Genomic DNA, 25387 nt, shown 5'->3' on the forward strand with positions numbered 1-25387 from the left:
CCAGGGTCTAACCGCTCAGTCAGAGCAGCGGAGCCACAGAAACAGATAAGCCGACAGGGTGGATGGAACAGACCAGCTGACTCAGAGCTCACAGCTGACAGTTTCACAGCTGAGGCTTCCAGCCTGTTCTCACGGCCGTCCTCTCACACTGGAAAGCAGCTTGTTACCACAGGGGGCCTGGAGAGAAGCTGAGTTGCTGACAGCTTTGCAAACTTCCTCCTGTCCGAGCAGTGTAGTCAGTGGAGTCAAGCAGGCAGGGGGCGCCTAAACATCGGCGTCTTCAATACAACGATGGGGCATCGAGGCGAAGTGCAGGAGAGAGGCGGCCAGCACGTCTTGACGTGGCTACGTCATGCCGGAAGTGAGTGTAGGCGCCGTAGGTCAAAATCCGCAAAGCATTCATTCATTCTGCGCAGTTATTTTACTGAGCATGTGAATGGGTTATACAGTACCCTATTCACATGCATTACCGGCAAAATGTTAGAAGATTTTGTCAGGATTTAGGCACGGAATCCACTCCTCAATCCTGACTTTAGTGTGTAAGCATGGCTTTAGTCTCTCCTAAAAATATTGTTTTACACATTGCGTGTGCGTGTGTATAGAAATTCCTTTCCCATGGGCCACTGGCACAAAACAGGCCTGCTGCCCTAAGCAGTTTTTGTGGCCTATATATGGTTAACTAATGCTGGCTGTAATTGGAAGGATTTTAGGCTATACAACTTGTGGAATCCGCCGCACAGTAAGCCCCCACGCACACGACTGTAATTTTCATCCGTAATTATGGATGAAATTGCTGACCCATTAATTTCTATGGGCAATGGACACCTTTCCATATTTTTCAGATAGGTGTCCGTTCAGTAGAAATGATCCGTAAAATATAGAACATGTCTTATTCGTATCCGTAATTATGTCACGGACACCCCTTAAAAGTCTATTGGCGCTTCCATAAATACGAACGGCTACGGTTGTGCACCCATAGCTGTCTGTAATTACGTAACCGGTGCTATGCGACGCCAGGGGATTACCCAAGATTCCTCCATGGGTTTTTTTTGCGGATCCGTAAATACAGATGAATTTTGGATGACTACGGATCCGTATTTGCGGATAGTAAACAAATACGGTCATGTATATGAGTCCTCGACATTTACATTTATGCAAGGCATCATTGCTGCCTAAAAAATGGCAAGAGCAGTTGCAAGGCAATGATGGCACTCTTGCCCAGCAACGTGAATTTTTTTTCTGCCCGCTAGTTGCAAGGGTCATCCTGATGAAAATAACCATCAGATCCTTGGTAACCACTTCCTTGGGATCATTCGTGAATGGTTAAAAAGATTGTTACATGTAAAGAAGAAAGACATTGGTTAGTAATCTCGCAGTGACAGTTGGGTTATAAAAATCTGCTAATTTAAGAAAATAAATAATACATTTTTCACCTAGTAACTTTCTCAAACACAATTATCTTTTACACAGAGATTGGAAGAGATCATGAAGAGAACAAGACGCAGTGAAACTGGGGATAAGGTAATTCGTATAAACTGTGATGGTTAGACAAACCCTCCATAACTGCACCAAATGTTGACGTTTTCTTAAATTTGAATTATCTTTCACATATTTTCTTAAATGACCTTTTATGAAATTAAAAACTCCCTAAGGCCTCATGCACACAACCGTATTTTTGTCCACCCGTAAATACTTAAATACTGGCGTAAATACGGTTCCTTGGTCACACGTATTCGACCCGTATTGCACCAGTATTTACGGACCCGTGCCCGTAAATACGGGTCCGGTGTCACCCGTATTCCACCGGTATTTACGGGCACGTTCTCTTTGCAAAATTACACTGCACTAATCGGCAGCCCCTTCTCTCTATCAGTGCAGGATAGAGAGAAGGGGCAGCTCTTTCCGTAATAAAAGTAAAAGAAATTCATACTTACCCGGCCGTTGTCTTGGTGATGCGTCCCTCTCTTGACATCCAGTCCGACTTCCCTGGATGACGCCGAAGTCCATGTGACCGCTGCAGCCAGTGATTGGCCTGTGATTGGCTGCAGCGGTCACATGGGCTGTAACGTCACCCCAGGAGGCCGGACTGGAGGAAGCAGGGAGTTCTGGGTAAGTACGAACGTCTTTTTTTTTTTTTTTTTTTTTTTTTTTACAGCTTTATCTATATTGTGATCGGCAGTCACTGTCCCTGGTGCTGAAAGAGTTACTGCCGATCGTTTAACTCTTTCAGCACCCTGGACAGTGACTATACACTGACGTCGCCTAGCAACGCTCCCATAATTACGGGTGCACACACACGTAGTCACCCGTAATTACGGGAGCCCCATAGACTTCTATGGGCCTGCCCGTGCCGTAATTACGGCCTGAAATAGGACATGTTCTATATTTTTCAACGGCACGGGCACCTTCCCGTAAGCATACGGGGAGGTACCCGTGGCCAATAGAAGTCTATGTGCCCGTAATTATGGCCAGTGATTATGGCCTTTTTTACGGTCGTGTGCATGGGGCCTAAAACTGTTTAGTACGTTTTTTTAAATGTCATTTTTTTTCAGCAGCCCAATGTTCAGAAAAATGGAGAGATTCCAAATCTAGTGGAAAACATAGGTATGTAGTACTTTTAGGAAATGTTTTCTAATTAAATTTCTTAAATTCTACAAAATTAAATGTTCTGGGAAAGGTTATATTTGTTGTACTGTCCAAGAACTTTAACTAAAGTAAGAAAGTAAAAATCAATAAAACATAAGAAAACAAACCTTACTTGCGGTTGGTCCATAATGCTGAAGATCTTTTAGTATCTTGTTAGATGTTGGTTTTTTGTCCGTCTAATATTAATATATCCATTCTCTCCTCAGCCATTACCCCCACCCCCTTCCAAGAAGAGCAGAGATCTGTATTTCTCCAGAGCAATGCAGAAACCCCTCGCAATGGAGAATCAGTGTCCCCATCACCAAGGATTGTTACTTTTTCACAAGCTTTACCTGTAGGCAGGTGAATGTTTATGGTCATAAATGATTTTACATTGCTCTTGAGGATGTGACTACCTCTTGGTAATAGCTAAATATTTACATTGTAATGCCATCACATATTTGACTTTATATTTGTGTTTTTGTGGCTTTTAGCACAGAGAAACAACTGAATGAAAATGGTTTACGTACGCCGAACAATAATTTTGAAGAGATCATAAATTTACCAGTTGGAACTAAACCAATGAAACATGATTCTCTAAACAATGAAGGGAATAGCATCCAGGACCTTCCGCCTCTGAATCCCATTATCGCTTTTGAAGTTGATAATGTGCAAACACCACAAAGAGCAGGTACAATAATATTTATAGCTGCCAAATAAAGACCTTTTCTATTATGTAGAGTAAGTATTTATAGCAGTAACTGACAAATGACCCGGGACCCAACATAATGAAAGTTTTCAACAACTGGAAAAGAAGTACCTCCAAATACATGTGGCTTCTGAGATCACATTGTGCATAGTGCCGTCTATAAAAATGCTGGGTTGTTAAGATGCCTTATTGGTAAAGGTGATGAGGAACAGTAAGTTTAGGTGTTTTATAAGATAAAGTAACAATCCAGATAGAGTAATTTAGGATTTGGAAGTAGAGCCTGACTGAGTTTTCAAATAGGATTCTACATATTAAACTGGTGTACGCAACCCTTAAAGGGAACCAGTCACCAGCATTTCACCTATTAAACCAGCAATACCTAGTGGAAGTGGGTAAAAAATCCTTTTTATGTAACCTATGATTAAAAAACTTAATACTAAGGCTGGATTCACACAAGCACATTACGTCCGTAATGGACGAATGTATTTCGGCCGGAAGTCCCGAACCGAACACACTGCAGGGAGCCGGGCTCCTAGCATCATACTTATGTACGATGCTAGGAGTCCCTGCCTCGCTGCCGGACAACTGTCCTGTACTATAATCATGTTTTCAGTACGGGGCAGTAGTTCCATGGAGAGGCAGGGACTCCTAGCATCGTACATAACTATGATGCTAGGAGCCCGGCCCACTGCAGTGTGTCCGGTCCGGGACTTCCGGCCGAAATACGTCCGTCTATTACGGACGTAATGTGCTCGTGTGAATCCAGCCTAAAAGGTACAGAGCTACGCAGAAGATAGTCTTCCCCCGCCGTATGCTAATGAGCATAAGTCATATCTTAGTTTGAAAAGTCATATCTTCATTCCTCAAGCCTTTGAGTTAACCCTGCCTCCTTACTTTTGATTGACCGCTCCTCGTCGTCCCCCAGCACACATGAAATCCCGCGTTTGCGCAATGATCTGGTGTGTGCGCACAATGGGACACCATAGCGGCACAGGCGCAGTAACTAGTTTTGAGACCCGGACGAAGCAGGGAATGGTGTCTGACCATACATGACGTGCGTTATCTCAGACGAGATTTAGACATTCAGGGCAGGTCAGTTTTTGGCAGTGGGCGGGCATAGGAAGAGGAACGAATGAGACTTCTGGATTATTACCATAAAAGGCATAAAATGTTTGCTGATCGTTATTTATGGTCGGAGTTTAGGACGGGATAGTGGCAATGAACTTTTGACCGTAGCAGCCAGCGAGGGTGATTAGAGTTCAATAGGTGAAATGCTGGTGACAGGTTCCCTTTAAATTTGAAGCTAGCCATATGCATAAATCTCCTGTTTGGCCAACAGTTATGAGCCAGCATTTCACCTATTGAACTCTACTCACCCCTTGCTGGCCACAGCTATCAAATTGTCATTGCCGTTATCCCCTCTCCTAACCTCCTCTTCTGATCGTAAATAACGGTCAGCAAACATTTTGCGCCTTTTATGGTAATAATCCGGCAGTCTCGTTCGTTCCTCTTCTTATGCCCGCCCACTGCCGAAAACTGCCCCACCCTCGATGCTGTCAATGAAAAGTAAGGCGGTGTTAATTAGAAAGACTAGAGGAATGAAGATGTGACTCCGTTATGCTTGTTAGCATATGGCACAGGGCAGAGGCGTAGCTAGGTTCTCCAGCACCCAGGGCAAAGATTCCCTCCCCATCTCCTTCGCCGTGTTTGTTTTCTCTACCAATCGATGTGTCCTTTCTTTTCCACATTTCTTTTTATGTAACTCGAGCATAAAAACATTTGTACATTTTACAAGCAATATAGTTCTATACACAACACCAGAACCAAGCTCAGTACATAAATACAGCCCCAGAACCAAGCTCAATGCATATATACAGCACCAGTACAAATACAGCTCAATTTAGTGCAACCCCTGCCGTATAGGTTTGTACGGCGTAAAACTACAGCTCCCAGCATGGCGCGAACAATGGTAAGGATATGCTGGGAGGTGCTGTTTCGCATAAAAAAAATCGTATCATAATCGTACTACCCATCATCTCGCTGCAGATCATACAGTGACTACAGTGCTGATTAGAGGCAGAATGAACATTTACATTGTGACTCACCGGTGACGTCTCAGATTCTAGTTCTTATTTTTCTCCATCTGGTCTAGACCTCTATGATGACTTCTCCCGGTCACAGCCCATTTCTGTAGTTTGTCGCTCAGATGTCTTCAGCTTCTCACTTTTCCAACATTTCTACACCTATAAATAAAGATAAAGTTGTTGTTATACCACACACTACGCCCCTAAATATAATCGCGCCATACACTGTGTCCCACACACACACACACACACACACACACACACACACACACACACACACACACACACACACACACACACACACACACACACACACACACACACACACACACACACACACACACACACACACACACACACACACAGTGCCTCCCTATAGTGCTCTACAGATAGCCCACCCCTGTATATAGTGCTCCATAGATCAACCCCCCTGTAGATAAAGCCACCCCCCCCCCTCCTGTGTAGATACAGATTCAAACTCACCTTAATCCCAAGCCGGCCGGCAGCAATGGAGACCTGCTCTCTTCTGCGCAGGTCTCCTGGGGGTTGAACGAAGTGTCTATGAAAGGTGCTGATAGGCAAAGTCATCCTGCCCAGCCAGTCATTCAGCGCCTTTCAGCGACGGAAGCGCGACTTGTACAAAAGAGCTGAATAGACGGGCATGGATGTACCATTCAGGCTTCTAATTGTACCTGTGTCCTATAGACACAGGTACAATTATAGTGCAGGAGGAGGTGGTACCCCCCTCTAAGTTGTGCCCGGGGCACATGCCCCGCCTGCCCCCTCCCCTAGCTACGTCCCTGCACAGGAACACTAAAAAAAAAATGGAACACTAAAGGTACAGAGCCTACTTAGAAGATAATTCTAGGTCACATAAAAATGATTTTTCACCCACTACCACCAGGTTTTGCTGGTTTAATAGGTGAAATGCTGGTGACCGGTTCCCTTTAATATGCATATTTGGCTAGTATGGCACCTCTTATATTACTTATGTCATGCTGACAGATGTTGCACAAGTTTTTTGTTTTTTGTTTTTAAATAAAAATGTCTATTTCGAAGGTGTACATACCATTTAAGTAGCGTGACTTTAAACACCATAAAGGGTGGATTCACACGCAGCAGATTTGCCCGAGAAATTTTTGTGACTAAAAATCAGTTAGTCATCTGATGCGGTTGTTTCTGCATCAAGACCATGGATTTCTTAAAGTTCCATTCAGATGAATTGGACAGTCATAGAAATTTCTGAAACAAATGTGCCATGTGTGAATTCACCTGGATTCCATATATGAAATAGCATTTACTCTTTGAAGCAATTCTTATTTTTCTTGCAACGTTCTGTTTATATTTACAGAGGTCATCTGAACATGCAAAACCGATGTTAAGACTTCGTCCCAGCTGCCCCAGGGATTCATTTGAAAATTAACGGAATTTTCAAGGGGGGGGGGGATATTTCTTACTCAACATCAGAAGCGAAACTTTTACTATTACCAGCTAACCGACTGCTGCTCTATGGTAATGCAGACAGGACATTGATAAGAGTGCAGTTCATTAAACCGCTTTTTCCCTAAAATGCTGCTTCTTGCAAACTCATTGTATTCTGAAGTTTTTACCTACCTGGAAGGAAGAAAATAAAGACACGGACGCCTCATGGTGGATTGTGGGACTGTCCAGTTTTAAACTTAATTGTTTAACCTGATCTTTTACACTGTATATGTTTAATACTTGAAAATACCCTCGTAGCTCTACATGTAGGGCTAGAGAGCGGTGTCATTTAAACCATTTGGTTTAAATATTATTGCTGAGAACTCCATTTAAAGGGGCTTTAATGTATAGGCTACTGTATCAGGTTCTCTGAAATGTAATTAATCATCTCATAGGTTGGTTTCTTACTTGGTTTCTTTGTAAGTAATTGACAGGGTCTTAATCTGATTAATAATTATATGAGACAAATTTAGTTGTTACTATGATTTTATCCATTTTTAGTTTATTGGTCCAATGTCCACAGAGTAAATTATACCTGATTTTACCATACTTGAATATTTGTTGTACAATAACAAAGTTTTAAAAGAGAAAAAAGTATCTATATTGTAATTTTCTGCCTAACTATAGATGTTTATTTGCCTTACTAAATGCTTATACACAAATGAAAAATTCTATACATTTATTGGTTGAGAGGAAGTAATTTAGTATCAATTTGCTCGTTTCAGAGCAAAAGAAAATATTGAAGTAGTAATAATTTTATTTTTTTTGTTGGTTATGGTGGCTATCCCTTCACACATGTACGTTACTGTTTTGTCTGTTAAATGTGCACATTAAAAATAAAAAATCACAGTAATTATCCACATGTAAACTAAATTATGAAACATTCACTTAGGTGGACTATTCTAAATGTTTAGCCCAGAGGTCCCCTTTACTGGTTTTGAAGGCTGGTTCAAAGGTCTGAGATGGTACACCCCGAAACCAGACCCATGAAGGCATATGAGCACCAGAGATGGGCACCTCAAGCTGGAACAATGTTTTGGCTACAGGGTTTGTACACTATTAAGAGAACCTGAATTCTAATGTTACAATATACTGAGGCAATGTCACAATGATGGAATAACGTAAAAACTCCTCACTTCACTTTTACACACATGCACAGTGTCATAGACTGAATTTGGTTTGGCTTTTGTTTGTCCTTTTCCTTCATGTACATAGACATTTAATTCTTAAATCATGTAGTTTCTCCTTTATTTTACTCTATATAGCATGTCATTTAAATTAATAAATCTGTTTGAAATAATTTTAAATGTCTTTATTTGTCCTTGTGTCAGCGCCACATCATATTTTATATATTTGCTACGAAGGGTAAAAAAAAACAAACACTTTCCAGTTTAATATTTAATCACTCATTGAAATATTCCACAGGTTCACAGTATGACCATATCAATATTTTATGTTACAGAACATAAAGATTATATGCAAAGTAATAAAACAGGTAAAAAAAAACCACACACAAAAAGGTAAAACATATAAAATCTATCCCTAAAAGAAGTACATCAAAGTGTATAATAAATAAAAAAGGAAGAATGTGATGTGTTTGGAAGAAACAGTTAAGGTGTAAACCCACTCAGAAAATGTCACGTTTAACCAATCAGCGGAGTACAGTTTGTTTTTATAGGTTAGTGTCTAGTCCGGTTCCAAATAAAATTAATATTTTCTACTTGAGATTATGAGTGGAGTTGCACCTTAAAGTGGACTTATTTATCCTCCTGGAGAAATGTGCTCTGTGAAGGAGAACTTGTCTTTCAATTAATGCTTATTATTAGGAGGTTGAACCAACAGTCTAGATCCACATCACTAAATATCTTCCCTATCTGGAAAAGTAAAACACTACACGGAACAGTCAGTAGGGCTCATTGCTGCCAGCCCCACTAGCCAGGACGATGTAAACATTATTGGGTGTGGTTACCGATCACTCATTCAAGTTTAAACTATCTGTCTGACTAATGGCCAGCTTGAGTAGCGCATGGGTCTCATCTGTCTGCTGACGGACTTGCTCAAGCTGTTCTTTTAGTCGACTTTGACTGATGGCTACAGAAAATTCAGCATCTGGAAAGGAAACACAACAGTTATTTGAAGGAAGATCGCACACTAGGTTACATTTTTTCACTACCATTTAGAAAATAAACAAAGACCTTGATTACTATGGTTAACCCTGTAGTGACCAGCTAATTTTTTTTTTTGTTTTTGCCTCTCTGCAGCCATAACTTTGTTTTTCCATGGATTTGGCTACTTATATGAGGCCTTGTTTTAGTCGGGAGAAATTGTATTTTTTTTTTTTCCTTCACACTTTAGATAAACTTTGGAAATGGAAAAAAAAAAATGTACTGTGTAAGCTATGCAAATTATTTTTGGGTGTGAATATAACAAAAAAAGCTACTTTTTTTTTTTTTGTTCCATTCATGTTTCACGCTAAACCTCTTGAATTAATTCTTTAGGTTATTACAGTCATGTAGATACCCAATATTTGTACGTTTTTTGTTTTTGTTTTTATGCAATGTATGGGTAATAAATAAACGTCCGAAAGAAAAGTCATTTAGCAAATCTATTTTATTTTTTTACATTTTGTTTTTAATCCCATGAAGGGATAACTTAACTTTTATTTTTTACTTCGCATACAAGAGTATGCTAATACATTATACTAATATATTGTACTAATGCATTCTGTGTCCCTATGAAAGAGGTCTTTACAATAGGCTGACTGAACAGACAGTGCTGGGGTCCTTTCTAGATCCCCAGGGCAGACTAAAGAGGGTTCCCTCAGCCTCCGATCAGGTCACTGGGTTTCCAGTGACTCAAGTAAAGAGGAGAGATCCATTTGATCATGCCGCGGTCAGAATACAGCGATCAAAGGGTCAAACAGCTGGAGTCCGTTTCCTCCGATCACAGCTGTATTCAGCAGACTTCTCTAAGAACAGGAGCTGTTAGTAACAACTCTTGCTTAGAGAATGAGCGCTCATAAGCCTATTCTACAGCGACACCAAAAGACGTCGCTGTAGACATTGGACCTGCAACGCCAACCATCAAAAGAGTGGGCGGTCGGAAGGGTTATTTTTCTACTAAGACCATTTTGATGCAGGAAGCACATTTATATTTAGTGTTCATATGTGCACTAGTATTTTACACCAAAAAATGGTTCTAATCCATAATGCAACCATTTTAGGTTCTCATTGCTCTCTTTTTTTTTCAGATCTGTACATATCTCAGTATGTACTAGCAGAGGCAATGTTTAGGGTCTTTGCTCAGCCAGCACTTCCGGCTATTCAGAGACACAGCGTACCATCAACTACATTTACAGGCAGTGGGACCAGATCGGAAGAGCTCATGAAACATCCACCCAGCCCCCAGCATGTAAACGTAGTTAATGGCACACCTTACCTCTGTTCATCCAGCACTGACTATTCAAAGACACAGAACGTCACAGAAAATGAAAAGTGTACTCTGGGTGCGGTCACAAGGCCGCTAATCGGAATCAAGTAATGCTGCCACAGGTAAATTGACATTATATTACAAAGTTAATTATATATGTCCCATCCAGTTAAAATATAAATAAAATTTATTCCTGGCCAACCCATTTAAGATAATGCTGCAGACTTTCCATCCGGATTTGCGGGTGGAAAATCTGCAGAATGTTACGATCCCAGCAAAGTAGATGAGATTACCAAATCTCATCTACTTGGTGCGAATACTCCTTGCGTGTTCTGGGTCATATACGCGGTGGAAGTTTTCACAGGATATATGCCTTGGGTGGACATACCATTGCGTGTAAAAAAAAAACAAAAAAACCCTGTCTAAAGAAAAGTACAAATATAGAACAACTTACAAGAACACACAATAGGGCAGGTTTACTAATATAGTCTACGTTTTAGCAATGCTAAATTTGACTGCCTTGTCAAAGTGTTGCACGCTGCATGATAAATTTGGTGCATCTTGCGGATACCCCCTATGAGTTGACAACCGTTTTTTGCCAAAATGGACACTGGCTTAGAATATAAAAATTGTTATTAACCCCCTTAAGGTTTGTAGCCATTTTGGGCTACATAAAATGTATAATATTTATAAATTTTTTTGGTTGATGGGAAAAAATAAAACCGCAACTCCGCTATTGCTTTTGGCTTCTGCGGTATAAACGACATGATATTCTTTATTCTGCAAGTTGTTACAATTACGGTATTACCAAATTTATTAAATTTAAAAAAAAGTAGCACGAGTCCTCTTACATGACCCACTTGGGGGACGAGTGATCGTTACTACAATCGCTCGTCCACATACATTTCCATCAGGTCAGAAGCAGATTTCCCCATTTTTCATAGGGAGATTTGCTGCCGACAACATTCCATGCTGCATAAAAGATACGATCAGCTGATGAATGAGCGTTCGCCAGCATACATGAATGGGCGCTTGCCCAAAATTGGCCCCTGTAAATGTACATTTTAAACATTGTTAAGGCCCATGTTCTTTATCCCACGCATTATAGTATGGGTCGTTACTGATGCAGCTATGCCAAATAAATTGTACTTTTTTTTCCCATAATAAAGCATTATTATGTGATTTACTATAGATATTTTTTTTTTATTCTGAACATTGACTTTTTTTTGTTACTCCACTAGGGGACTTGACCCTGCTTACATAATAGACTGTGTAAAACTTGTAGTGCAGTGTATTATTGGCAACCAACTGGCACCCTGAAATTGCCTTGTTGGGGGGTGCAGACAGGATGGCAGAGGGCGCCCCCCCTCTGTCTAGCCACGCTGCAGTTGCTATTGACTGCAGCATCTGAGGGGTTAAAGTGCCAGGATCGGTGTGATCTTCGATGCAGAATGTCAGCTGTAATATAGCGCCATCACCGTAAATGTATGTCGACAAGGGGTTAAAGAAGCGGGGGAAAAATTTAAAAGTGCAGTTTATGACGAGTGCTGCGACTATCCTTCCCAAATATGTATGTAAAGGTTTCTGGAGATTCTCAGACCTGGAAAGAAGGGTCAGACATTTTCTGGATTTCCTTTGAAGAACACTACAGACACCCTCTCCCAAGCTTGAAGTGTCTGCTTACAGATTGTTTTCTACAGGTGCTAAGCAGTAGAAAGCAGACTTTATGCTTCTAAAGCAAAACGGAGCATACCTTCACTTAAAGAGCACAGGGTGGCGATGCCCATCTGCTGAAATCTTAGCTCCGGGTGACTGAGGAAACTCATGAGGTAGGCTTGGACTTCTTTCATAAGTGGTTTCAAATCCGCAGCAATTTTTCCTATAGGAAAATATAAACAAAAAAACATTCTAATTATCTCATTTGATAAGTCGTTGCTGGCCTTCTCTTATGTTCAGCTAGGTGAGCAGATGCAAAGGGGAAGGCGGTTATATGATAAAGGGGAGCCATGTTTGTTTTAAGTAGGGGTAGTATTAGTAAGTACCATACCAACACATTCAATAGGACTTAGACTTTATTCTGATGGGTTCTGCTAGAGCGCAGTTGTTACTTTTGTATCGTGTTTCTACATATTATATTGTCATCTGTATAGTTGATTACCTTAATAGAATGGATGTTGTAAGTCCTCTATGTGAGGTTGCTGAATGTACAGAGGCTGCACCGAATATGGACGCCTCACACATTTAAAGCACCAAATTATTTCCTTACAAACATCAGCTGGGTTGAATAATGGTTGTTTCAGAGGGGATTGGATCATGGATTGAAAGTTTTGAAACTTTCAATCCATGATCCAATCCCCTCTGAAACAAAAAGTTTTGAAACTTTTTTTTTTTTTTCATTTTAAGGAACACTGTACAGAAACAAAAAAACTGACATGTTATACCTAGTGTAGGACCGGAAGGGGCGGTGCATGACTTATTTTTGGTGTTCTTTCAATCTTCCCGAGTCGTGAACTGGCATTTTTCCTGGATTTTCCCTTTAAATGTTTGCAGATAGTGGTGAAGTATGATCTAATCTAAAAAGATTTGGATGATAGGCCGTCCCCCTTCACTTTTTTTTACTGCTCAGTAGTGTTCCCGGCCACCGGCTGTGCAGAGAGCTACAGCTGGACTCCGTTCATTTGGAAAGACTAAGGCCTCATGCACACGACCGTGTTCGGTCCGTGATATACGGTCCGCATGTCGGCCGCTTGTCCCGGACCGTACAAAGTACAGGGAGCCGGGCTCCTAGCATCATACTTATCTATGACGCTAGGTGTCACTGCCTATCCACGTAACTACTGTCACACACTAAAACATGATTACAGTACGGGACAGTAGTTCCGCGGACAGGCAGTGACCCCTATCGTCATAGATAAGTGTGATGCTAGGAGCCCGACTCCCTGCACTGTGTTCGGTCCGGGACATGCAGCCGACATGCGGACCGTATATCACGGACCGAACACGGTCGTGTGCATGGGGCCTAAGAAGACACAGTGCTAAAGCAGCACTGTGGCCCCTTTAATTTCAGGGTTGTGGGGGTCCCAGTAGTTTGGCCGCTATCGATCACAGTGATGGCTTATCCTAGAGATATACCATCAATTTGTATGAAGGGGAATAACCCTTTAACCCCTTGCCGCTGCAGCCATTTCTTCCAAAGGCCGGAACTTTTTTTTATTTTTAATGACAGCCATATGAGGGCTTGTGTTTTTGCAGGGCGAGAGTTTAATGGCACAATTTTAGTACTATATAATTTACTAAAAAAAATAAAATTCTTTGGAGGTGGATTAGAAAAAAAAAATAGTTTCTGGAAACTTGCTTGACACCGTTCACGTGCGGAAAAACTACATGTTAACTTTATTCTGCGGGTCAATCTGAGTACGGTGATGTCAAATTATTATTTTTTTATACTACTATAAAAAAAAAAAAAAAACAATTTTGTGGTTTGCCATTTTCTGAGACCATAACCTTTTTTTTAAACTTTAAATTCTGGTGTTTATTTTTCTTTAGTTTTTACAGCGTTTACCCTGCTAGTTACATTTTTTTATATTGTGATAGGTGGGACTTTTATGGACACAACTAAACCAATTTTTTTTATTTGTTACATTACTTTGAAGAATAAAAATAAAATTATGGGAAAAGGTTTTTTGCCACTCTTAGGGCGGATTTACACGAACGCGATATACGTCCATGCCCCCTGCGTGTTTTTCACGCGTGTCGCACGGACCTATGCAAGTCTATGGGCCAGTGCAGACTGTCAGTAATTTTTGCGCAGCGTGAGTCTGCTGCGTAAAACTCACGACAGGTCCTATATTTCTGCGTTTTTTGTGCATCACACACCCATTGAAGTCAATGGGTGCGTGAAAATCATGCGCACCACACGGAAGCACTTCCGTGGGACGCGCGTTATTCGCGCAACAGCAGTCAAAAAAACATGGTGCTTTTCTGTTTCCAAACGGAGTGTCATAATGATGGCGGCTGTGTGATTTTCATGACACACGGAGCTGTTAAGTGTCTTTTGCGCATGCAAAACGCCACTTTTTTGCGTGCGCAAAAAACGCACACGCTCGTGTAAATCCGCCCTTTAGGGTATGTTCACACGGTCTATTTTCAGCCGTTTTTCGGGCTGTAAACGGCTGAAAAATTGGAGGCAGAATGCCTCCAAACATCTGCCCATTGATTTCAAAGTGAAAAACTGCATTCTGTTCCGACGGGCCGTTTTTCAAAACTGCCACATAAAAAAACGGACGCAAAAAAGTGCAGGTCACTTCTTGGGACGTTTTTGGAGCTGTTTTTCATAGACTATTGAAAACAGCTCCAAAAACTGCCGTGAAAAGCGCCACAAAAATCAGCTCCGTATTTTCAGCCGTTTTTTGGTTAAGCGTGTGAACATACCCTACGTACACACGCACACAAATCTCAAAAACTTCTGAAAATAGCCTTTGATTTCAGGTGTTTTTGAAGCTGAAAACGAAGCTTTTAATTTGGAGTGTTTTTTTAGGTGTTTTTTTTTTCAGGCATTTTTCAAAGTGTTCAATTGAAAATCAGCTCCAAAAAACGCCTCAAGAAGTGACATGCTACTTCTTTTTTACAGACCGTCTCTTTACTCTGTTTCTTAAAACAGTGGTGTAAAAAGATGCCCCGTATGGACTAAATGCTGTTTTTTTTTCCATTGATTTCAATGGGCAGATGTTTGTAGGCGTTCTGTTTTTTCAGGCGTTTGAGGCATAAACGCCCCGAAATACCCCTGAAACCAGTGTCAACATACTGCCGCGTGTAAAAAAAAAAAACGCCCCGTCGGAAAAGAATGCCGTTTTTCCTCATTGAAATCAGTGGGCAGATGATTGGAAGCTTTCTGATTTTTCAGCCATGGAAAAACTGCCAAAAATAAGCAGTGTGAACATACCCCCGGGGTATGTTCACACGCGTAACAAAAACCGGCTGAAAATACAGAGCTGTTTTTAAGGGCGTTTTAGGAGTGGTTTTTCTATTGAGTTAATGAAAAACTGCTCAAACAGTAATAGTTTTTGGGAACGGAACGCCGTATTTCACATTGAAATAAACAGGCCTATGTTTGTAGGCGTTTAGCCCCTGCATTTTTAGCGTCTTGTTTTGGGTTTTTTAGTCGTTGAAGCATCGCTATAATACACTGCAATATTTTTAGTGTATTAAAATTTTTACAGCTTACACTTTGAGGCGTTTGAAGCGGGTTCAGCCCATGAGCCCGCTCCTTACCTCCCCCCACCTACCGACTATAATCGGTAAAGTTTTAGATGGCACTGGACTTTAGATATCTGAAAACCCTATTTTAAAATTCAGGAAGCTGTATAGGATATCTCTTAGATCCTACTGATGATGTGACTTATTGGATGACTAAGGGATATATACAGTTATGCATTCAGCTAGTATACATACTGTGCGTACATCTTTTACCTTATTTAGGAAATCTGTCAAAATGCCCTTTTTACAGGCAATACATAATATAAAGCTGCTCTCTAGGTTTTCCTCTCCATGGCATGTGATTATACCCATAGGAAGGATAACATTGCTTAATTGCATTCAACATAAAAGGATTTCTTCTAAGTACATTACCGGAATGTGACAGATGTTTGAGAACAGTGGCAGCTTGAAAGGAGAGTTCTTTGTGTTCCAAGTGCACTGCCAGCCTCACCAAGCACCTGATAAGGGCTTCATGCTTCCTTTTAATCAGCTGCCCCCGTGTGAAGTCTGGAAAGTAAAGATTCCATTGACTGTACATACGTTAAGAAATATACTACTTATACACAACAATATTGTCTGAGGCAGGTCAGCCTGCTGGGACCCAATATCCATCACAATGGGTTCACATTTCTAATTCTCAATCTTTATATTACATTGTAGTCACATATATAGAAGATATTATAATCTATCAGTACATGCAAAGAGAAAATGGACAAAACCAGGAAAGTACTGGTTTCTTGATTAAACCAACCAGATTAAACAAAGGCTTTCTAATATAAACCTCTACAGAATGATATTCCACCATCACGGTATCCTCATTATAATTCTCTTTAAGCCGATCACACGCAGACCTAAATAGTCTGCAGGAAACTTTAAATACTATCTATTTACAGACGATAGACTACCATGAACAGCAGCTTGTAATCTGAGAGAGAGTTACAAAGAGAAAAATAATAAAATTCTAAAGTGTAGTCCCAAAGTGGGCCTACATTTTAGCATTGCCTTCAGTTAGTGGTTTTGGTTTTCCTGTATTGTACACTAGGGAGAATTTATCCTAGCATTTAAATTACAGGAACACTAAGCAAAACTGAAGCACTGTTATGCCAATACCAGGGCCTGAGGGGACGGTGCATGACAAAAGGGCTAGAACTCCAAAGCAAATAGTCATGCATTGGCCCTTCAGGCCTGTACCAAGATTAACAATGTATCCGTTTTGCCATGAGTGCTCTCTTCACGTCTGTTTTCAGGGCATCAGGATTTTACTTTATGAACATAAGCATGCGATTACAAACCTGGTAAACATGGTGGCTACATCAGCAGGAGGAAGTCAAATTTACAGGCGAATGAATCGGCTTAAATAGGTTTTCCCATCTGAAGCATATTAATGCGTCATAGGTGGAGGCCCTTTCACCACCATTTGCTGATACAATGTGGCCACCAGCTGAATCGGCTTAAAAAAGGAGAGGTAGCTGTGCTTGTGCGTGGCTCTCTATTGAGGTCAGGGCCAAGCAAGCAGTGGCCAGCTCCCATAAACCTCAAATCGAGAGCTACGCAAATGTGTGCCCAACTCCATGTTGAAGCTGATGCACCAAGCATCTGTATTGCATCAGTAAATCAGGATTCTCCTGATAGGCAGGAAATCCCAGAGGTAAGACCCCCACCTATCAGGCGTTTATAAATGCTTCAGTTAGGAATACCCAATGAAGGCTGGGTTCCACCTACTTTTTGGAATCTGATTCTAGATTTTGGCAAAAAGTTGAACGAAAACTGCAGGCGCCGAACACATTACACTGCAGCACAACCACCTATCTTTAACACTAAACAAGTAGAAGCTACCATTTATAAATACATATCCTTTTGGGCAATAAAGCAGACCTCATATATGCCGGCTTATTCTTTAATATAATAACTGGAGTTTTTTTTAGGGAGTGGAAACGCTAAACACTTACCATGTTTAGCTAGCTCTGCCAAGCAGGATGCAACATACTGCAGGGATTCCTCTTCATTGTTCGTATCAAGAAGTGAAAGCAGTAGTTCTTCAAAGCACTGGCTACCCACAATAACCTGGCACAATGAAATAAATACAAAAAACTGTTAAATGGATGGCTAAATAAATGCCTTTTGGGCGTCCCTCTCCAAATTTCTCTTCCTTGGGATGAGTAAATTGGAAATATAAAGATATGCTGACCATATAATGCACCATAGAAATTATCATTTTGCTAAATCTACAGGTAATAGCTGAAACAGTCCAGCTATTTTTGTTCCCCTGGTGTTTACTTGGTAGTTCATGAGCGGAGACCCTTACCAATATAAATCAAAGGGACAGAACATGCTGAAATTGTGAAGCCCCCTTTTAGAAACTTTATTCTATTTCATGTAATTGAATCGGGAGTGTAAACCCCACACTCCCGATGCAAATGAGGATAGTCAAGAAAGATGGAGAAAAGGCAACGGTTATCCTTATCACACACAGTTGCTGAAGGTCTCCGATAAATAAATCTATACAGAGCCGAAAGAAAAGTCTGCCTAAAAATGTATTTGTGTATTTTTTATTATAATAAACCAAATCTCTAGTGTCAATGTAACAAACCAAAATAATACAAATATAAATCAAATACCCCGACTCGGTTTAGTCAGTGCTGACAGTATCTGCATGTGTAGAGACATATCCTATTGACAATTGGAATGCCAACACCCAGTTGTCAATTTATTCATTTGCAGGAGGGATAACAGAGGAATGGCACAACGCAGAGTACTATGAAAAGATACTGTAACATTATTTCACGCGGGATATAAGTATTTGCATAAACAGACATGTCAGGTGACACGACAGCTCTTCTTTCAGTCCACAGAATGGCACCTTCTATAGGTAGGTGACATACAGCATTTCAGATGCAGAGCTCAGTAGTGTGTTTACTGGGAGGACAACATACCTCTATGTTCTCTGGTTGGCTAAGATTCTGGATAGTGCAGGCCGCATGAATAACAACCACAGGGTTTGCTCTCTCCGTTTGCATTAGCATAGCTAAATGTTGAAGCATATCTTCACACAGCAACGCATCCTGAGGGAAAAAACAAAACAAAAAGGAGATAAAACAGAGGAAAAATATGTCCTGACAGCATCTCCAAATAGTACAAAGAAGCATATTAAGATAAAGATGCATCATGCACATGTGGGAATTCTTTGATAACGGCGGAATCAGTCTTTACTAAGCAAAACCGGAACCCAACCCAAATATGCTAAGTTTCTTATCTTCTCCATGTTACTCTGGCTTCTGCGGACATGAAAAACTGTAATATCCCGACTGGTTTACATTTTCTGAAAGGTGCATGCTGAAAGTCTCTATACACCGACAATGAAAGAACACCACCCTTCACAAAGACACTAAGAACAAGTCATTGTAGGCAAACAGCCGATGGAACTAGAATATGGCAACCGTAGACTGCTATGCACACATACTCTGCCTCATTTTATACTGAGGTACACAGAGGTTTTTCCACTTGGATTCTCTACAAATACTGGCATCATTCATTGAATACCCTATTATGAAGGTATTTTTCCCATAGGGACCTTACTTGCTGCCATATGGAGTCTGTGGACATGGCACAGCCCAGAGCCCTTTGCTCCTATGTAATCTGTTAAAGCGATCTCATGGTAATACTCCAAATGTAAGAACTGTAATTAAATGATCTAATAAAAAAGGTCTTAAAACTAAAATCTCCAAGCAGTACAGCATTGAAGAGAAATGCAATACATAGTAGATATATAGTTACCATATTTCCTGGAGGATGGGACATGGTGCACAGAAGAGTAATGGAAGCTTGTCGGACATCTTTACTGCTAGAATTCAGCAGGGAGAGGACTAATGGCATGATGTCCATAGTGAGAAGGTGAGCCCGAACTTCAACTTTGAAATGACAAAAGATGCATAAATTTATAATTCACAAATATACATGTAACTATCACCCTAGTAGCTTAGACAAACTATTTTGGAAAAAATCTGCTAGAAAATATAAAGGCAGCAACCTTAATAATTCCTAATAGTCTATAAACTCCAGGTGTACGGGTCACAAAAAGTAGACAGAACTGTGCTTAGTGTTTCAAGCGGTTAGCAATCGTAATTAAGAACAAAAAGGTACATTAAGGCATTAGGCTACGTTCACATTACAGATATTTCCCGAGGACGTGGATTTGATTGAAATTCCACGACAGAAATCCGAGACTGCCCCTTGGATTTCTGCTTCGATTTTGCAATACAAACAGACTAGTTCCATTCAAAGGGGATAATCTACATGTGGCCAGCCAATGCCGTTTTCACGGCAGAATATGCCACAGAAACCTTATCAAGAAGTGACATGTCACTTGTGTTTCAACAATGCCGTTTGAATTCCACTTGAAAAAAGTCTCCCATTGCTTTCATTGAAATTTTCAGCGGGCAGAATTGCAGAGATTCTGACGCAGAAAACGCTTCGGAATCAGCGGGAATTTTCCCTCGTGTGAACAAGGCCATACCCTTGAATCCGGTTTTATGAGAGAAGTGATCACCTCCTCAATAACTAATTGATATGAAGGCAAATATTGTATTTTTTTTACTGTAGTAAGGCCTTCATATACTACCATAGAGGTGAGTGTGAATTTCAATTTTTGATAATCATGGGAAAAAGCTACTTATTTGGGAACCATTGGAAGTGATCTATGTAGCAAAAATGCAAAAAAAAAATAGTTTCCTAAAAAACAGGCTTTTCATCTGCTACAGATAGGAGAGGTTCATAGTAAATTGTGGTTCTGTATGTACAAGACACATATAATGAAGTATCAGTTAACTAGAGAGCGGTTTATTTTTTTTCCGTATGTTGATAAATTTAATCTGATTTTGTAAAATAGTTAGCAGGTAAACAATAGAACTCTTGGTCCACTAAAACAACCCAAAAAAAATTTGAAAAGGCCTTAAAGATGTTTGCAAAGTGAAGCATAAATTAACTTCTTCTCACACTTCTTTATAAACAACTCATAAAATCCCTTACCACTTGAAGCAAGGTTGTTCAAACAAAGACACGCCTGACTGGAGACCTGTTCAAAAATAAAAAGTACTATGTGAGTAGGAAGAAAATAACAGACAAAACAGGTTTACACCAACGAGTATTATTTTACTGCCAGAGGTATATGTTAAAGGTTTTGGGCCTCGATGCTAGAATTTTACCTGGGCCCTCATCTAACTGGCAGTGTCGTTGTACTGTATGACATCACCATATACAGAAGCTGTGCAATATAACAAATACACATACCCTCCAAGAATCTAAAAATCCAACATCGGTATATACCCTTGCTCCCCCATCCTGCATGGACGTTTTTCACATACCCCTTTTTCAGTGCCTGCAGAGCAGGGTCAGTCCCACTGCCTCCACAAGTACTCAGTTTGCGAACCTCGTTCATTTCCATGTGCTAACCTACTGGATGAGTGTAAGACTAGATGCAGTGTTTTGTTTTTTGTTCCGCTGTACAGTATTCAGATTGGGTCCAACATGGTAATTTTTGGAAAAGGAAGTGTGCTGTAAGCGAGCTAAGAATGCAGCCTTACACAGTGTCTTAACTGCTATATACACCATTTTTTTTTTTAAATAAAAATGTGTATCAGTGTGATTTGTTCAACTTTAGAATCACTTTTTATTAAAAATTATTATTACTTTTTGAGATACAGCAGCTTTGTATCCTGTATACAGAGCAGCTGTATCTTGCGCGGAGACCTGAATCAGTCAGTCTAGCTGACCTGACTGATTCAGGTGTCAGCGCTAGATACAGCTGCTGTGTATAGAGGACACAAAGCAGCTGTATCTCAAAGAGTAAAAATAAATTGTTAATAAAAAGTAATTAGAAAGTTGAACCAAACACAAAAATAGAAATCTTTTTTTTTTTTTTTTTTATTAAAAAAAAATAAATAAGTGTACACAGCCTTTAATCGCTCCTATATATCTCGGAAATATTTGTCTATGCTTGATAATGAGAATAAATTTATTGTGCCCTAAAGTTCTTTTCTATAACATCACACTTTGTCAGGAGAAACCTCAGCTACTAGAGGACAAAGAAAAACTTTTGATTTTGAGCTTTTTAAAAAGGAAACATTTCCAATGATAAAGTCAGTTAAAATTGCAACGTTCATTCGTTCTTAATCCTGACATGCCAACGAAGATTTGTTCGAAAAGCGTAGGCTCATTGCACCCATCCCTCTGTGCTTGTTGCAATTTTAACTGAATTTATAATAAAGTGGATCCGTGCGCAATCCAGGATCAAGCGCCGAAACCGGTGAGCTGGAAGATTCCTCAGTTTTTTCCTATTCAGCTACTAGAAGTAGGTTTATGTATCCTCAACTGCTAGTTAATGCAAATTGTATAATATTTACTCCATGAAAGGGGGTGGACACTGACAGCAGTGGATTCCCGTGCAAGAATAGTACATGAGCCCTTTGCTCTCTCTAATAGCTCATCATAGAACACCCTCCATATGTTTATCTAACAATCCACAAGTAATTGTCAGCTATAGACATTCGGAAGGTGCTAGCTGCTTAGAAAGACCCAATCACATACTGGACCCCCCCCTCCCCCCCCCCAATGCAGCTAGACAAGTTTCACCAATGTTATGTCCCCCCTGCCATAAGACCATTACATGTATGCCATACTCTGCAATACATTGGGTGGTATGGTGAGAACAACTTTACCTTTTGCACTGAAGACGACATCAGAGAGACCAGCATTCGAAGAAGAAACTTGTCCCCAATGGCCAGCATGGCTTTATGGTGCTCTAGGTTAGCAGCAATGTTACCCAAAGAAGCACAGCTGTAGTACTGCAATGAGAAATGTAATAACTTAACATGAATCGAACACCAAGACAAACATCTTAAAGAATATCTAAGGCTAAACAAATGGACTTCCAGTGGCAAATAGTTAACTTTTTCGAGAACATACTGCTAAAAAAATAATTACAATTTGTGATGCAGCAGACATGAACATTTACTGTGTATGATTTCATTATTTTATATGCAATTACAGTTTTACAAAAGACACTTCGCACTGACTGTTTTTAAAGGGGAGCACCAGTCAACATCTTCTGAATGGTCATAAATATATACAGTGGACATTTACACTTCCTACAGCGAACAAAATACACACAACCCTCCAAGATCTGTAAATTCCGGATAAAAATTATGGTTGTGTGCATGGGGCCCCAACGATCACATCTAAGCTCATAACTTAGATGTGATAGATTACAGGTGGATCTTGTGTGTCAGACACGCAGGACCCGCTTTCACTGAATCAGTCAGTCCCGCTGACCTGACTGATTCAGGTTTCAGCGCAAGATACAGCTTCTCTGTATGCATGATACAAAGCAGCTGTATCTCAAAGTGAAAATTATTTTTAATAAAAAGTATTTTAAAAAGTTGCAAACACGTTTTTTTTCTTTTAATAAAAAGGTCTATTACACACACACGATTTCAAAGGTGTACAGCGCCTACTTGAACAATACTGATTGTATTTTGTCTTCTCTTTTATATAACCAATATTCTATTAAGACAGTGAAAGATATTTTTTTTTAAATTATACAAATAACGTTTTGACATGTTAGAAGGAGAGAAGTAGTGGTTTTAGCAAGTTCCCCTGTAGCACACAGTGATATATGGTACTTTTGGGCAAGGGCCTATGCAAAATTTTATCAAGAAGGGGGATGGGGGGGGGGTTCACACAGACATAGGAGCACCAGCCTCCTTGATGACTTCTGTTAAGATGGGACATATCGGCACAGATTTTTAGAGAGGAAAAGGGACTACACATTTTCAGACTTTGGCAATATAAAAGTATTTAAAAAATAGACTGCCGTAGTGCCATGCAGTCCCTGGATAAATATTGAACACATTATAGATGCTGTATGGCACTCTCTGGGCACTGCATGAACAAACTCCATACAGTGCACACATAGTTAGTGTCATGCTTGATCAATGTAGAGCCTTCTAGTGCCAAACCAGAACAAGAAAGCGCTTTACTATGCAACACAGCCATACTGAGCCCACAGAGGCAAGAAGTGACCACAAGGTGCCAAACAGCACCCAGAATTCACCATATTTTGCAAAAGTACAGCAAAACATGGTTCATGAAGTGGTATACTAAGCCCACGTAGAGCCAAAAAGTGCCCATATGGTGCCAGACAGTGCCCAGAGTGCATCATACACTGCAAATATAGAGATAGTATTTACTCAGTGGTATACTTTGCCTACATTGAGCCAAACAGTGTTCACACCATGCAGAACAGTGCCGAGATAAACAGTGGATTATAGTCCTTATTTGGTGCTTACAGTGTCCACATAGTGCCTATAATCTAGCCCCTCTGCAATCGCAGAGCAGACACCAGTTAACTAGTCTTCCTTGTCCGGACTCCATTCTCCAGCACTGTGAATGGGAGTAATCCTGCCTTCTGCTGGCAGCAGACTAATAATTGACTTTACTAATTTTACTGTATCGCAGGTCAACGTGTCCCAAAAGGTCCACCTAATTGTCGAGACCTTCTAGTTGTGGGACAGTGGAGGACAATTTGGAGACATGAAGAAGACCACTCTTGCCTTCCCCCGCTGCATATGTCTATGTTTTGGGGCTATATTAAACTTTTTATACACTTGGTCCATCCCAAGGTCAGGGAGAGCTTATTGGGATGTTCAAAAGAATTATTGTGGAGCTGTAGAAAAATGATCAAAAGCACAGATTTTCAATGGCTTATGTGTGTTTAACTGCGTAGCCAAGTTACAATTGACAATATTCACATGCAGGCATGTGGTCTCCACAATATGAGATATAATGGGTCACTGTTATATCCTGTTTCCTAGTGGAAGAATCATTAGAGAAATGGATTTAGAAGAAGTTGTCATTTTAAATACCTAAAGCTGCTGCCAGTTGCTGCTACCCATGACAGCCAGAGAAGATAAGCAAACATGCAATGAAACATATAAGAGCAGGGACACGCTAAGCCCGGTGCAAATGTAGCCTGCCTGGATTTGTATTTAGATTCTGAAGGAATACTTAGAGTGGGGTTTAAATAAAAATCTGCATTGCCCCGGTCATTGGCGTAACTTGAAGCGCCTGGGCTCCATTGCATCTGCATCCTTGCATAGACCATTTGGGCCCCTTAGCCTGGGTGTGACCGCTACCTCTGCACCCCCTATAGTTACGCCCCTGTATAGGACAAGACTAGAAGCTCCCAAGTCATAAAGGTCTCAAGTCCATACATAAAAGGCCATTTGAATGTTCTACCATGATACATTTAGTTTCATATAAAAATATATTACGCTGAACTTTGCTTTATATAAAAAGGCTAATTTGACAAAATTAAAACCTGCAAACCATTATTCTGATTGGTTTACACAAATTCTACCATTGTAGATTGTTCTTTTGTGCTAGTTGTGTCCTCAATAAACACCACCAGAAGTGGACACAGCACACAGAGGCATACTTCCCAACTTTCAAGTATCGCAAAAGGGGGAAAACCGATACGGCACGCGAAGCAGCAAAGGTTTTCCTTTTAAGCCACGCCTCTAACCCCACCCATACACACCTGATTCAGCTCACACAGTATCATGCTCCCATAGTGCCACCCCACGGTATAATGCCCCACAGTGCCTCCCACACAGTAGAATGCCAAATAGCTGCCCCCACACAAAATAATGCCCCCATACAATATAATGCCCACAAATTCCCCCACAGTAAAATGCCCCACAGCTGCCCCATACAGTATAATGCCTTTAGCTTCTACCATACAGTATAT

The 25387-nt window shown here is 40.5% G+C and overlaps 2 protein-coding genes across 7 annotated transcripts in view; one reads left to right on the forward strand and one right to left on the reverse strand.

The window, feature by feature from the left end:
• The window catches only part of MAP7 (microtubule associated protein 7), a 147959-nt gene extending 139759 nt beyond the window's left edge, over positions 1–8200 (forward strand). For 5 of the 6 annotated variants that reach the window (XM_075862484.1, XM_075862486.1, XM_075862487.1 and 2 more), the window contains 5 exons: positions 1471–1521; positions 2553–2604; positions 2853–2988; positions 3120–3316; positions 6770–8200. In XM_075862484.1, the coding sequence (XP_075718599.1) occupies positions 1471–1521; positions 2553–2604; positions 2853–2988; positions 3120–3316; positions 6770–6780 (447 nt within the window). In that variant the 3' untranslated portion in view covers positions 6781–8200. The remainder of the gene's footprint in view (positions 1–1470; positions 1522–2552; positions 2605–2852; positions 2989–3119; positions 3317–6769) is intronic. The other variant, XM_075862485.1, reaches the window with a different exon arrangement.
• Positions 8201–8221: 21 nt separating this feature from the next.
• Positions 8222–25387, reverse strand: part of LOC142759845 (uncharacterized) — a 34503-nt gene continuing 17337 nt past the window's right edge. The window contains exons 7-14 of the mRNA XM_075862490.1: positions 22299–22424; positions 20611–20656; positions 19360–19493; positions 18519–18647; positions 17535–17649; positions 15958–16092; positions 12083–12208; positions 8222–9009 (exon numbers count right to left, since the gene is read on the reverse strand). Of these exons, the coding sequence (XP_075718605.1) occupies positions 8873–9009; positions 12083–12208; positions 15958–16092; positions 17535–17649; positions 18519–18647; positions 19360–19493; positions 20611–20656; positions 22299–22424 (948 nt within the window). The 3' untranslated portion in view covers positions 8222–8872. The remainder of the gene's footprint in view (positions 9010–12082; positions 12209–15957; positions 16093–17534; positions 17650–18518; positions 18648–19359; positions 19494–20610; positions 20657–22298; positions 22425–25387) is intronic.

Source organism: Rhinoderma darwinii, chromosome 4, assembly GCF_050947455.1.
Source record: "Rhinoderma darwinii isolate aRhiDar2 chromosome 4, aRhiDar2.hap1, whole genome shotgun sequence".
NCBI lineage: Eukaryota > Metazoa > Chordata > Amphibia > Anura > Rhinodermatidae > Rhinoderma > Rhinoderma darwinii.